At 35.1% G+C, this 13727-nt stretch overlaps 1 protein-coding gene across 2 annotated transcripts in view; it reads left to right on the top strand.

The window, feature by feature from the left end:
• Window positions 1-12989, top strand: part of LOC107035717 (protein Fe65 homolog) — a 168710-nt gene extending 155721 nt beyond the window's left edge. Inside the window, exons 4-13 of one of the 2 annotated variants that reach the window (XM_015253274.1) lie at window positions 4320-4460; window positions 7190-7410; window positions 7606-7724; window positions 9204-9515; window positions 9597-9724; window positions 9854-9859; window positions 9951-10201; window positions 10282-10484; window positions 10629-10976; window positions 11725-12989. In XM_015253274.1, the coding sequence (XP_015108760.1) occupies window positions 4320-4460; window positions 7190-7410; window positions 7606-7724; window positions 9204-9515; window positions 9597-9724; window positions 9854-9859; window positions 9951-10201; window positions 10282-10484; window positions 10629-10955 (1708 nt within the window). In that variant the 3' untranslated portion in view covers window positions 10956-10976; window positions 11725-12989. Of the gene's footprint in view, window positions 1-4319; window positions 4461-7189; window positions 7411-7605; window positions 7725-9203; window positions 9516-9596; window positions 9725-9853; window positions 9860-9950; window positions 10202-10281; window positions 10485-10628; window positions 10977-11711 lie in introns of both variants that reach the window. The other variant, XM_015253275.1, reaches the window with a different exon arrangement.
• The last annotated feature ends 738 nt before the right edge of the window (window positions 12990-13727 follow it).

Raw genomic sequence — 13727 nt, 5'->3', positions numbered from 1 at the left:
AAAATATCGAATCCAACGGGGAAATTTCATTTGTGGACATTGCGTTTATCCTCATTTATTGGCGTAATGAGGATTTTAATTACGTTAATATTGACACCATCCATTTTTTAAGTGAAAAATTATGGTGATTGCATTGTTTAATCAAATGAATTTGATTTTTAGTTGTGGCCTACAATCATTTACTAAAGCTCTGAAGCGATCTGAACTTGCATCCTATGTATTTTGTTTCAGAACTTTAGTAAACGACTGTACACTGAGAGAAAATGTAATGTAATGTCAGAACACTTATTTATGGAGTCAAATATATTAGCTCGTGAGGACAAATTGTGTGGAGCATAAATTCCACAGAATGAGTGCCATCTGCACACTTAAAAATTTTTAAATGGAATTTCCAATAAAATAAAAATAAAAAAATCAAAATAAAAAAATCGTGACGAGATGCACTAACCCCATGTCTTTCGAGATTGCAACGATTCCAAAACTTTTGATGTTTTTTCAGATAGTGATGATCTATCCAAAAAATTTATCGTGTAGTCTCGACGGCATCACTAACTTTTTTCTCCCTGCAAAATTCAATGTGTAACTGGGGATTACTTGAACTGTCTCTCTCCCTCTCTCTCTCTCTTTTTTAAAATTCCTCAAAATATTTTCCCCGAGGTGCGAAAGCCTGCAAATGCAACGAGATGCACCTGCGGTTTCCCAAGAGCCTCCTCGAAAGTCCATTATGGTGAAAACGTAAATGGCAATCGACTACAGCGAAATAAATGAATTCGGGTGAAAGGGTTCCAGAGTAGTGCAACGTGTATGCGGTTTTCTCTCTGTTTACTCTTTACAGTTGAACAGACTCAAGGCAGAGTATCTCCATTAGAGACTTTATCCAGTGCAGCAAAATACCGCTCAGAGGGTTACTAGTAAACTTGTACCTCGCTCACTCCTGTTACGAAAATAAAATTAAAACGGGAGAGTTGTACTCGGTGGATCTTTCGTTTAATCTTTTTGATGCTTGGAACATGGTTAGCGAGTGTGTTGTAAGTGGTTGGCTGCGCGCTCTTTCGATCGTTAATTAGAACGGTAAATGAATGTTTACGTCTCGACGAAAACATCCTAATCAATTTTTTTCGACTAGGATTCTTAGTCTTCGGAACAATATTTATTTGGACTGAAATTTCTGGGAGATATCGTGAAAATTTTTGTCAAGTGACAGCTTCATTTTTCAAGGAATTTCTTTATTGAAAATTCACAATTCGATGAAAAAGTCAATGGCAACTGCACATTTTGGTGCACGAAGAGAAGTTATTTAGAACAATTCTAGTGCTGGTAATAGAAACAATCCCAATACACCGGCTATGAAAAATTCTACACTGATAGAAAGGATTAGTTATTCACGGAGAGAAATATTCAGTAAAAATTACGGAACTTCAATTCACTCACCGATTACGGAATGGACTCAGAAAATTTAAGTGACGGTATAATAGTAATTTTTCACTGGAGATTCAGATAAAAATTACGGAACGCTCTGGAAAAATTCCGTGACAGTTCCGTAAAATTTCTTACAACCACATTTCGCTCTGGAATTCCGAAAAAGATACGTAATTTTTATTGAATATTTCTCTCCGTGTTGTTAACCCCTCACGTACGGGCTCGGTATGTCATACCGACCCATGCACAAAGGCACGGCTCTTTTCAAAATTGAATATTTATGTCATAGGTGCCCAGAATCACGCGATTCCAACCTCGCTTCGCTCGGTAGAATCGCGGATTCTGGGCCCTATAACATAAAATAGTATACAAAACTCGTGCGTTATGGTGTTTTTTGACTCGTGGGATTGTAAAACTCGCCTTCGGCTCGTTTTACAACTTCCGACGAGCCAAAAAACCCATTACGCACTTGTTGCGTAATATACTATTCCGAAACTATGGCAGATAATACAATCGGACTAATACCATTGGGAAGGTGAATACTGTGGCTTCAATTCAGTAGCGAAGCGGTAAACCGGGTTAAGTCGATTTTGACTTTTGGGCATTTTTTGACAAATATCTCGGAATCTAAGAGAGATAGCAAAATTTTATTCATCACTTTTTTTATAACCCTCAGTTGGCTCTACAAAAAAGGTCATGACAAAAATTTTTCTATCTCTTTTAGATTCCCAGATATTCGTCAAAAACTGGCCAATAGTCAAAATCGACTTAACCCGGTTTACCGCTTCGCTACTGAATTATATATTTTATTTATAATTTTTCATTCATCAGAAAATATGGGATGTGAAGAGTATTGAGCGTGTGGTAGACTTGGTATCAGAAAGACCCCGTAGGTGAGGGGTTAACGGATGAGTTTGGTTTGAGGCTAGGGTCTATTCGGTCTCACCAAATGTTCATTCTTTAATAGTTAATGAATGCACATTTGTGGGGCCTTGTTTGACTCGACTTCCACCTTTCATGTGAACCATTCGTTATGGCGTTTCGTGTGTTGATCACTGAGGGGCGGAGGGGTAAACGGAAGGGGAGTCTTATTGTTCTCGAGCCTTGATTCAATCGCTGAGCACGACCTTTTCCAATTTCTAAGTAACTACTTAAGTGTGCAGTTGAATATTTTTGAATATTGATTTTATTTATCAGATTGATTGATTTTTTTTCTCATCACCTACGGGTTTCAAATAATTTTTATTGGATGTTTTTCTAATTAGTGAAATAATATTAAAATGCCGATGAAATTTTAATTTTTGTCTAAATGTGTATTTATCTATTTATGATGTCAATCTATTTCCGTGGATGATAGCAGTGGAATAAGTAATGAAATGCTGGGAGAGTAGAAAAGTAAAACTAATTTATTATCAAATTGCAAGGTTCCGCTAAAAATTTTAACTTCCTCAGGCTCTTGAAAATTCTAGTACATATTCACAATGTACTTTAATCAATTGTGTATTAAATATCTGTAACAAATGAATTGATTAAGAATTGCGAAAGCCCACAATAACACAAGGGTTTGGAGCAAGACATATCAGTATATCATGATTATTTGTGTCTGTATCAAGAAATTAATTCCGCAATATTAGGGGAGAGTGGGGCAAAATGAAACAGTAAAAAAAACGACTGTTTGACGCAATTCAGACAAAGAAAAATTTTCATTAAATATTTTTTTTTATTAACTTTTTTTTATTCTTGGGAATACTGATTGGAATAATAATTTTCCATTCAGAAGAATAATCCATTGACAAAATCTTCGTCCATCAAAATTTCTTAATAATTTTCCATTCTACTAAATGGAAAATTATTATTCTCATCAGTACTTCCAAAAATAATAAAAAAAATAACAAAAAAAAATTTTATAAAACCGATTTTTTTTGCTTGAATTGCGATTAAGGCAATTTTTTTGACGTTTCATTTTGCCCCGCTGTTTCATTTTGTCCCACTCTCCCCTAGGTCTTTTTTGCCAAATTGGAGAAGAAGATACTCAAAATGACTTATTGAATTCCTTTAGCTGTAATTTTTTCGAAAAATTGAACGACGAAAATCTACAACTCTCTGAAGCTCAAGAAAATTCTGCCCCAACCCGAAACAATTTACTCTCCTGAAACCAAGAAATAGGTGATATAATTATGAACGAGGTGAAAAAAATTTAATGTCAAATAGCGACGTTTCGCTGAAAATTTCAGTTTTCCCATGCTCTTGAGAATACTAGCACATAAACACAATATGCGCTAATAAATTCTGTGTTGAGAATTCGTAACAAATGGATTATTTAAAAATTGCAAAAGCTACACAAAAGCAAATCACATGTCAGTATTTTTTGTGTCTGGGTCAAAGAATTAATTCGATGATATTAGCTTGTTTTTTTTTCTCATTTTTGGAGGAGTTGCTCAAAGGAGTCCATGCAACTCCTTTAGCTGTAATTCACTCAAAAAATGGACGTCCGAAGCTCAAAAATAAGTGATATAATGAATGGTGTGACGAAAAAAAATTGAGGATCAAACCACGACGTTCCGTTGAAAATTTCAGCTTCCTCACGATCTTGAGAATTCTAGAACGTCACAATAAACGCTAAAAAATTCTGTATTAAAAAATTGAGAAATTAATTCCGTCAAATTAGGTTCTTTTCTTCATTATCGAAGGAGTTACTGAAAATATTCCACCCAATTTCTTCCAACATGATTTACCAAAAAAAATTAGACGACGAAAAACCTTTAACTCTATCTCCGAAGCCCAAAAAAATCTCGCCCCATCCGAAGCAAAATCACTCCCCAAAAACCAAAAATCCCCGACTTACAAAAAAATTTTTTTTCAAATTCCCTCCAATAGTAATCCGAAAATACGTGATTTAGGTATGGCAGCGAGGGTGCGGAGATAGCGGAGTCGGCGCTGGTTGACGACAGTCTCAATGGGAATCCTACTCCACCGTCATCGGCACTGCCCAAACCATCCGCGACCCTCGATGCCGCTAGTTCAGACCACAACGTCAGAAAGTACGTACTTCTAACAGTCGTACTAATCACTATTGAGTACTTCCACACCTCCCGCTCCCCATCCCCGTATCTAATTGGTTGTGATTCCGCTTGAGCCGAGGCTTTAAAAAAAAAAAAAAAAAAAAAAAAAAAAAAAAAAAAAAAAAAAAAAAAAAAAAAAAAAAAAAAAAAAAAAAAAAAAAAAAAAAAAAAAAAAAAAAAAAAAAAAAAAAAAAAAAAAAAAAAAAAAAAAAAAAAAAAAAAAAAAAAAAAAAAAAAAAAAAAAAAAAAAAAAAAAAAAAAAAAAAAAAAAAAAAAAAAAAAAAAAAAAAAAAAAAAAAAAAAAAAAAAAAAAAAAAAAAAAAAAAAAAAAAAAAAAAAAAAAAAAAAAAAAAAAAAAAAAAAAAAAAAAAAAAAAAAAAAAAAAAAAAAAAAAAAAAAAAAAAAAAAAAAAAAAAAAAAAAAAAAAAAAAAAAAAAAAAAAAAAAAAAAAAAAAAAAAAAAAAAAAAAAAAAAAAAAAAAAAAAAAAAAAAAAAAAAAAAAAAAAAAAAAAAAAAAAAAAAAAAAAAAAAAAAAAAAAAAAAAAAAAAAAAAAAAAAAAAAAAAAAAAAAAAAAAAAAAAAAAAAAAAAAAAAAAAAAAAAAAAAAAAAAAAAAAAAAAAAAAAAAAAAAAAAAAAAAAAAAAAAAAAAAAAAAAAAAAAAAAAAAAAAAAAAAAAAAAAAAAAAAAAAAAAAAAAAAAAAAAAAAAAAAAAAAAAAAAAAAAAAAAAAAAAAAAAACTAGTAGCGCTTGAAAAACTGCATATTGACGCCGAGTATTTGTCCCCAGTCTGATGAAATTCGTAGTCACGAGGCAGCCGCTGTACTGCGTTGAAATTCACGTGCCGCTCATTCCTCGCACCCCCCCCCCATCCCGCCCCCTTCGTCTGCATTTTATCGGCGATTCCGATGGACCGCGAGCCATGGCGGCAATAAAAGCTTACGATCGTTTCCCAAGCCTGTGTGGAAATTCACTTGGTCATTTCCCCAGGATAGAATGACGATAATTCTCCATTGGAAACAAGGAAAATGTGTCGTTAGCCTATCGTACAACTCGACCAATCGTTATTCAATGATCCCGATCGTTTGATTATGAGGCGGAGTGGGAACTCTCGTTTTATTGAAGGCACATTGTTCCTCGGTGTGGCCTAGGCGGTGAGGAGAATTTTAATGGGTCGTGTAACATCTGGGTAAATTGAAACGATTTTTCTTTATGACCTCTATTCACCTAATGAGGATGACTGGGGTGGGATTGTGTCAACGCTTAATTGTACTGGATCGTAATTTGTCTGTGGAGTATTGTTGCGGCTGCTGGCACTGGCTTTGTCTGTTATTTTGATTTGTAGTGACATTTCATGATGATTTTGTAGTGAAATGAGTTGATTCGACTATTCAGTTTTCATTGGTTGAGCTGGGGTGAGTAGATTTTTTATGATTTCTCTGGAAATTACTCGATAATCGAATTCTCAATAATTTATTTACTGATCTGCTGATTTGGTAATAATTTTACACAGAAAAAAGGATCTAGTTTTCGGAATAAAGTTGGTTGCTGTTTTCTGGGAGATTTTTTATTTCAATTCAGAAGAAAATTCTCTGAAATTCAACACCAAAAACGTACTTATTTTTGGTGAAAGATGTTCTTGAAATACGACCAGCAATAATTGTATTATTTAATGAACTACTTAAATGATTGAATTATTTAATTAGTTCAGTTCGGGATTGACAGAACATGAATTCAACATTGATTCGATCAAGATCCTAATCCATTGATGTCAGGTGATATATTTTCAATGACAACGAAATTATGAATTTCAAAGATATTTTCAAGGATACTTGAAACATCAGTAGCTATTTTTTACATTTTATTTCAACTTCTAAAACAGGAAACATAATCCACTCACGAATGAGAATGTTCTCAATTTAATGAGCCTTTTTCTAGACCCACAGAAATGACGCATTTTAAAAATTATAAAAAGTTTTATTTAAAAATTTTCTATCAATTTCAACAATATTTTCGTTGGGAATTGATAAACTCCAATGCGAATTTTTTAATTCTATGAAATAAGTAATTCATTCATTCGAGATGAATCCTCTATTCGAATCAAATAATTTATTAATTTTCACAAATCCGTCCTTTTCGTCATCTAAATAATAATCTCACTATATTCGGATCAAGGAAAAATTTATTTATATCTGAAAAACGACTTGTTTGATATGAATAAAAATGCAAATAAAAATACTCTTCAGGTTTTGAAGAAAATGTTCATTACAAATTTCATTAAAATTCAATGTAAATCAGTAGCGAAGCGGTAAAACGGTACAAGTCAATTTTGACGATTGACCAGTTTTCAATAAATATCTCGGAATCTAAGGGAGATAGCAAAATTTTGGTTATAACCTTTCTTATGGAGCCGATTGAGTGCTACAACAAATGTAATTACGAAAATTTCGCTATCTCCCTTAGATTCGGAAATATTCCTCAAAAATTCTTACTGAAATGAAGTTCTTCCAATTTGGATAGACCATCTCTCCGAGAGTGGTTTCAAGGAATAGTGACTGTAATTTTTTTTCTCCCATTTTCAAGGAAAATTTTCATGTTATTTTTTTTTTTCTAAATTCAGAGAATTTTACTGAAAGCTAAAAACATTTTTCTCCGCGTTATTAACTTACGTTGATAATTATTAATGAATTTGTTTCTTTTATGATTAAAGTTACTGCGAGAAAGCTGATAACGAGCCAACAGACATGGGCGGGGTACCCCACGTTGAGGAGTCCCTAAACAGTGACATCTACGCGATTCCCGTGAAGAGGCGTCAGCCAAAGGAGCCGAAAAATGTCAGTCCCTCTCAGAACACAACCGACAAGATCATCGACGGCAGGGACTCGGAGACGAAGGACGAGAATCTTCCAGCCGGATGGGAGAAACACGAGGGTAAGTAACCAACTCTCAGTCCAAAAGTTTAGCCGGAGGCAAATGGCTTGTGTCCGGTAACTATGGTCTCTGGATGCCGTCGGTGTTTCCGCATCGAGGCCTCACCCGGATCTTCCGAATAATTTATCGACCAAACCACCCTCGCAGAAGCGCAACAGGTGACTGACACGCGCCTTCCGTTCTTTCGTTTTACAGACAAGGATGGTCCCTACTACTGGCACATCAAGAGTGGGACCATACAGAGAGAACCACCTGAAGTACCGCTGAATTCGAAAATTGAGAATCGCAAGAGTTTTGTTAAAGATCAGGACAGTGTGAGTTGTATTTTCTTTTGTTGAGACCTGAGGATATGGATTTTTGGTAATGGGGTATAAAATGGATTGAAAATGGATGGAAAAAATGGATTTTCTAATTTTTTTTTGCTATATTTTGTTTTGGTTTGCATTACGGGTTCCGAGTGAAAAAAACTTAGAATATTTATGCCCAAGTATTCCTGTAGAGAAAATTCCAAGAGGAGATTCATATAGAAAAATCGAAATCTATTGACTTTTCCCTATCAAATACCTCATAGAATCAGCGCTGAAAACAAAAGAATTTTAACGAGAATTCACTAGAATTTTAACAGAATCCCAATAGAATTTCTAGAGAATTCCAATAGAATTTTCTAGCCAATTTGCTAAGTTTTTCCAATGATTTTTTTCAAACGTGCCTAATCAATTGATTTGACATAAAAACAAGTGGAAAATTACTCTTATATTGCATATAGTATTGTTATTTTTGCTAATAAATTAGCAATATGTTTCCAAACGGTTATTTTGAACATAATTTCCTTCTATCGTGTATAATACGACTGTCACTGTTTACTTCATCTTCTGACTGATTTTTTATTTCACAGAGAATTTTTCTCCAATGCTTATTCGATTTAGAAATATTTTTCTCATAAACATCTGATTGTGCCCTATGGCCATTCATTTGACATTTCTGACTTGGCTTTGTTTTCATTTTTTGGTATTTGTCAAAAATTTCAACTGTTCAGTAAGAATCAAAGAAAAATTGTTCTTGGCGCAGTTTTTTTGCAAAAATATTTGTTTTTGTTGTTTAAGGAGATTTTGCAAGTTTTTTTCCAAACGGCCACATAGTTACTCTCCCGACCTTTTATTTCTGTTTTCCACAATGGAATGAAAACTATTTTTCATTTTTCCCGCCCGCGAAACAGAAAGTTCTACTGAATTTCAATCCGATAACTTTTGAAAATTCATTTACGCACGGAAACCAATTGAAAAATATCTGTGGAATTTATCGTTGATGCACCAAATTCAATTTATAAATTGCCGAGCTCCTTCCTTGGTGCGTGTGGTTGTATTGCACTGCTACCAACTCCGTAACAAAAAAATTATAGGAGAGAATGTAACATGCAAGAATGTGCATATGAACCCGTTGCTACGTACGTAATTTGTTAAATATTAATTTGAACAAGAAAATTCTGGCAAAAACGTTACTGAATTCTCAATCTATTAAAAATTCAATTGCATTTCATCTTTAATTTTGACAATGAGTGTAAAAATTCAAGCGTTCATTGAAACATCAATGATCGCTGAACATGAAAAACCCAATTTTCTCGAATTTTCAAAATGAATGAGAAATGTTATAAACATTTTCATTTGAAATTGAATTAAAACTCCCAACATTGAGAATCCAGATGAAGCTTTGACTGAAATTTCAAGAAATTTCGAACAGTGTGAATTCCACTTTAGAAAAACAGTCAAATTAAGGCCCTTTGTTTCTCGATCCAGATCACCAATTTTCACTCACTGGGTAGCATGGTAAACACAGTAACCAGAAGTAACACAAGTTCAGCCTTAGACCAGGAAGTGGAGAACAAACGGAAAGAGGAATTGGCATTGAAGAGAAGGAGTTACCCAGCCAGGGCGGACTCTGAAGGCCGTGACAAACCGATTAGGTTTGCGGTGAGATCCCTCGGATGGACGGAAATAGCTGAGGAAGATTTGACACCGGAGAGGAGTAGCAAGGCTGTTAACAAGTGTATCGTTGATCTGTCACTGGGGAGAAACGATCTCTTAGATGTTGTGGGACGTTGGGGAGATGTAAGAACATTTAGGATTCAGCCTAGATCAGATGGGAATCGATGCCTCAATTGAATTTACATTTTTTATGGTTCTGTTCAGGGGAAGGATCTGTTCATGGATCTTGATGAGGGTGCACTCAAGCTGATTGATCCTGAGAATCTTACGGTGCTTAATACTCAACCTATTCATACGTTGAGGGTATGGGGAGTTGGAAGAGATCACGGACGGTAAGTCGAAGGGAAAAAAATTCGAAGAATCATTCAGAAATAAAAATATAGAATATTAAAGACTAATTTCATATAAAAATGCATCGTATTTTACTATGTTTTTGCCAACATTGCAAATGGATTCTATAGTGAAAGGTAACTAGAGAAATGGAAAGAAAAATCCCAGCGAATAGAATGGAAAATTGCTACTGCGAATTGGTTTCCTCATGCTGAAATTCGATTTCAGGGACTTCGCGTACGTAGCGAGAGACAGATCGACCCGAAAATTCATGTGTCACGTATTCAGATGCGACATCCCAGCCCGCACAATCGCCAATACCTTGCGTGACATCTGCAAGAAGATAATGATCGAACGCTCCCTCCACCAGAATCTCGCGAAGCCGGTGGATATCAATGGGAGAACGAGCCTCGCAACAAGACCAACAAATTTACCTACGGAACATCGTCGGTTTCACAGGAACGATCAACCTCTTGTCAGTAAGTTCGTTATCAAAATATATCAAGACATGATACAAATGTGACATCTGCACTAAAAACTTTCCCTTTCTCCTCAACAGCACAATCATTTCCAACCCCAATGGAGGAGCCAAAAAAGGTTCTCCGCGCCCAGTACCTCGGCTCAATGCAAGTGACGGCAGCCTCAGGAATGGAGGTCCTCAACGACGCGATAGACCATACTGTTACAAACACACCCATCAATCAGTGGCGAAACGTCAACGTTGCGGTTGCACCCAGCATGATCTCTATACTGACACCAAACGTGAGTTGCACACATTAACTAATTCCATCTAGTCACGCACATCCCATTTCCCCACGTCCCATAAATCCAGGGAGATTGCTCCCTAAACATTAATTCCTCAAATTACCACCCAACATTTACCCCATTTGTTCATCAATTTTTTAGGACGACAAACTGATAACTGAGTGTCGTGTTCGCTACCTGTCTTTCCTCGGAATTGGCAGAAATGTTAAACAGTGTGCATTCATAATGCACACGGCACAGGATCTCTTCATAGCACATATATTCAATTGTGAGCCCAGCAGTGGAGCACTTTGTAAAACAATTGAGGCTGCCTGTAAATTGAGGTATCAGAAGTGTCTCGATGCTCATCCACAGGGTTTCAGAAATTCTAGTAGTCTCAGTACACCGAGTGGACGGGGAATTGGTGCTACGTTGAAATCACTTGTGGGATCACTTACAGGGAGAAGAAATAAGCAGGGTGAATCCTGAGACGAGGCTCTCTCGCTGCAGGTAATTGGTTAATAATTCATTTTTCCTGGTAGTTTCATTCAAAATTGCATCAGGATTGAACGGATACTTCACGGAGTATTGCAATCATCTAATTTTGCTGGGAGATTGGATGACGGTGATGATTGGTGACCTGAATTGCAAATTTATTCTAAATTGAAGGAAATATTTATTCGGGGTTCTCCGCGTGAAGTTTCTTTCGGACGAAGTAATTTCATCTACTCCAATTTCTGGAGCAAATGTATCCCTAGGTGGTTCAAATTAAATTCTTCTGATTATTTTTCCCAATCGCATTTCGACCAATCAGAGCGCAGTATTTCAGGCTACCCAACAGTTTAATTTCGGATATTTCATCCTAGCTTTTGAATATTTCGCAGTAACTTTTCATTTTTTCGGCTTATTGTAGATTCTATTAACATATACCCAAATAAATTCGATTGAATTTTTCAATTGAATTTTTTCACAACAGGAATCGTGAGAAGTATTCCAGAAAACTTCTACTCCAATAGAACTTATGCAAAAAATCAGAAAAAAATTCAAGAGATAGTTTTCCATCAACTTTCAAGGGGCAATCATCAGCGATTGATCAATTGCCCACGAAACCCCTCATTACAACCATTTTCGTTCAGTCCCGAAGCTAAACTGACTGATTTTACCCGAACCCATAACCACCCTTCAAAATATTTGAAATATCTCACAAACGTGCTGAGACCCATTGATAAAATAAATTGAATAAAGTCAATGGATTCAGGAGCTGTGGCCACTGCCTGCCGAGCGAGAGGTGATACGACACAGGCATCTCCAATCCCCGTTGACACTTAAATACTTCGGGGGTTCCCCGCCGAGCGCCTCACTGAGGTCCCTGCTATCGCCCTCGTTGGACACGAGACGCATTCAGCTTGCCCGCTGGGAGTCCAATCCCTAGAGGACAGCCATCCTCCCATTCGCGCAGGTAGAATGCCGCAAAGATTATTAATCGTTAGTCAAGGATGAAGGTACCAGTGAGAACACTGTCGAGAGATTGGGTGACTCCGTTGATCCCCAGACAAAATAAGCGAGAAATCCACCAAAAAAATTATGAACCAGGCAAATTTAACCAGAAAAATAAAACAGATGAACCAAAATAAAACGTCACGCTTCAGGCGATAATTCGCATCGACGCTGCAAATAATTAAAGTAAATAAATTAATGAAAAAAAAAATGTGTAAACGCCACGATTCCAATCGGTGGGATCATGCTTATACGTATTGTCGATATGATGTTTCTATGTAATGTCTTCGAACTTTTCGTATGGCGCCCAATCAAGTGTTGCTTGTCCTAAAGAATTAAAAAAAAATGCGTCTCTTTCTCGACTCTGGTAATAAAAGAATTAGATAGTTAACGTTGCTAAATTTATCAGAGTGAATATGTTTTGCTAAAAATGAAAGATAAAGATGAATAATCCTGTATATAGTTCAATGATTGTACTGAATCTATAGGCGTTTTTGCAGGGGGGGGGGTGATGTGTGAGAGATGAGATGTAACGGATGATAATGTGGTTATTACGCTGCGAGACTGTCGTACGGGGCATTTCAAGGAGCTATAGAGGAGCTTATCGTAATATAATATATGTATTCCCAGTGTACAGACTCTAAGAGGATGCTTTCATGCTGAATGGAGAAAGAATGATACATCAGGACTCTTGACACATACACGCACGGAGGAAATGATTTAATAGAGGAACCTATGGAACTTTTTCCACTAACGAAAAAGTTTCGGAGGTAAGCCTAGAGAATTTGCTTCAGAATTCTGCAAGAATTTTTTTCTATTGAATTTCTAGTGGAAATTCTGGTAGTTTTCCATCGATTCGTGCATTTTTTTAATTGAAAGGTGGGGATTTTAAAGGGAATTGAATTTCCCACAAGTGAATTACTGAAAGGTTCTTTTCCGAATAAATACAATGAGTCCAGAAATTTATGATTCACTGGTAGAAAATTACTCTTGAAATTTCGAGTGAAAAAGCTTGAAATTTTTAACAACGACAAAGTTACATGAAATTTCTGTAGAATTCTTCATTGACGAATCAGTTAAGTTCTTGAATATTTAAGTAATTCTCGATTTTCAGGTCCATACGGCACTGAAAAACCTTGAAAAATTTTTTAATTCAGACAACAGCTTCTCTGAATTTTCAATCTATTGAAAATTGCATTGTATGTGATGTTCAATTTTCACGATGAGTTTGGAAATTCAAGCTTTCATTGAAAAATCAATGATTCTTTAACACGAAAAACCCAATTTTCTTGAATTTTCAAGAGGAATGAGAAAATTAATGAACGTTCTCATTTGAAATTAAATTCAAACTCACAACATTGAAAATCCAGATGAGATTGTGACTGAAATTTCATGAAATTTTTAACAGTGTTGAGTATTCCCTCATGTAAGTATCAGTATTTATCGGGTACCCACAATTTTCTGAGCCTGAGCAGCAAATTATTTTCTCATTTTCATCAGTTAAGTACTTGTGCACATTTATTCATATTTTTCTCGTCTCATTAATTGATCTAGCCGTTATTAATTATCAATGTTACTGAAGATCTTATTTGATACAACATGAAGTGTGATCCATTTTTACAGAACTAATTTTGACTTCATTTTTCAGGACTAAAATTAACTAAAGAAGTCTTGAATCAATTTGATTTTATCTAAACATTTATTTATAGCATTGATTGTATCTGCAATATTTAATTACATGATATCGTTTCTGAACAAAATTGA

Source organism: Diachasma alloeum, unplaced genomic scaffold (assembly GCF_001412515.2).
Source record: "Diachasma alloeum isolate Michigan unplaced genomic scaffold, Dall2.0 Dall_scaffold_00200, whole genome shotgun sequence".
In the NCBI taxonomy this organism is placed as follows: domain Eukaryota; kingdom Metazoa; phylum Arthropoda; class Insecta; order Hymenoptera; family Braconidae; genus Diachasma; species Diachasma alloeum.
This window is presented reverse-complemented; position numbering and strand designations above follow the sequence as displayed.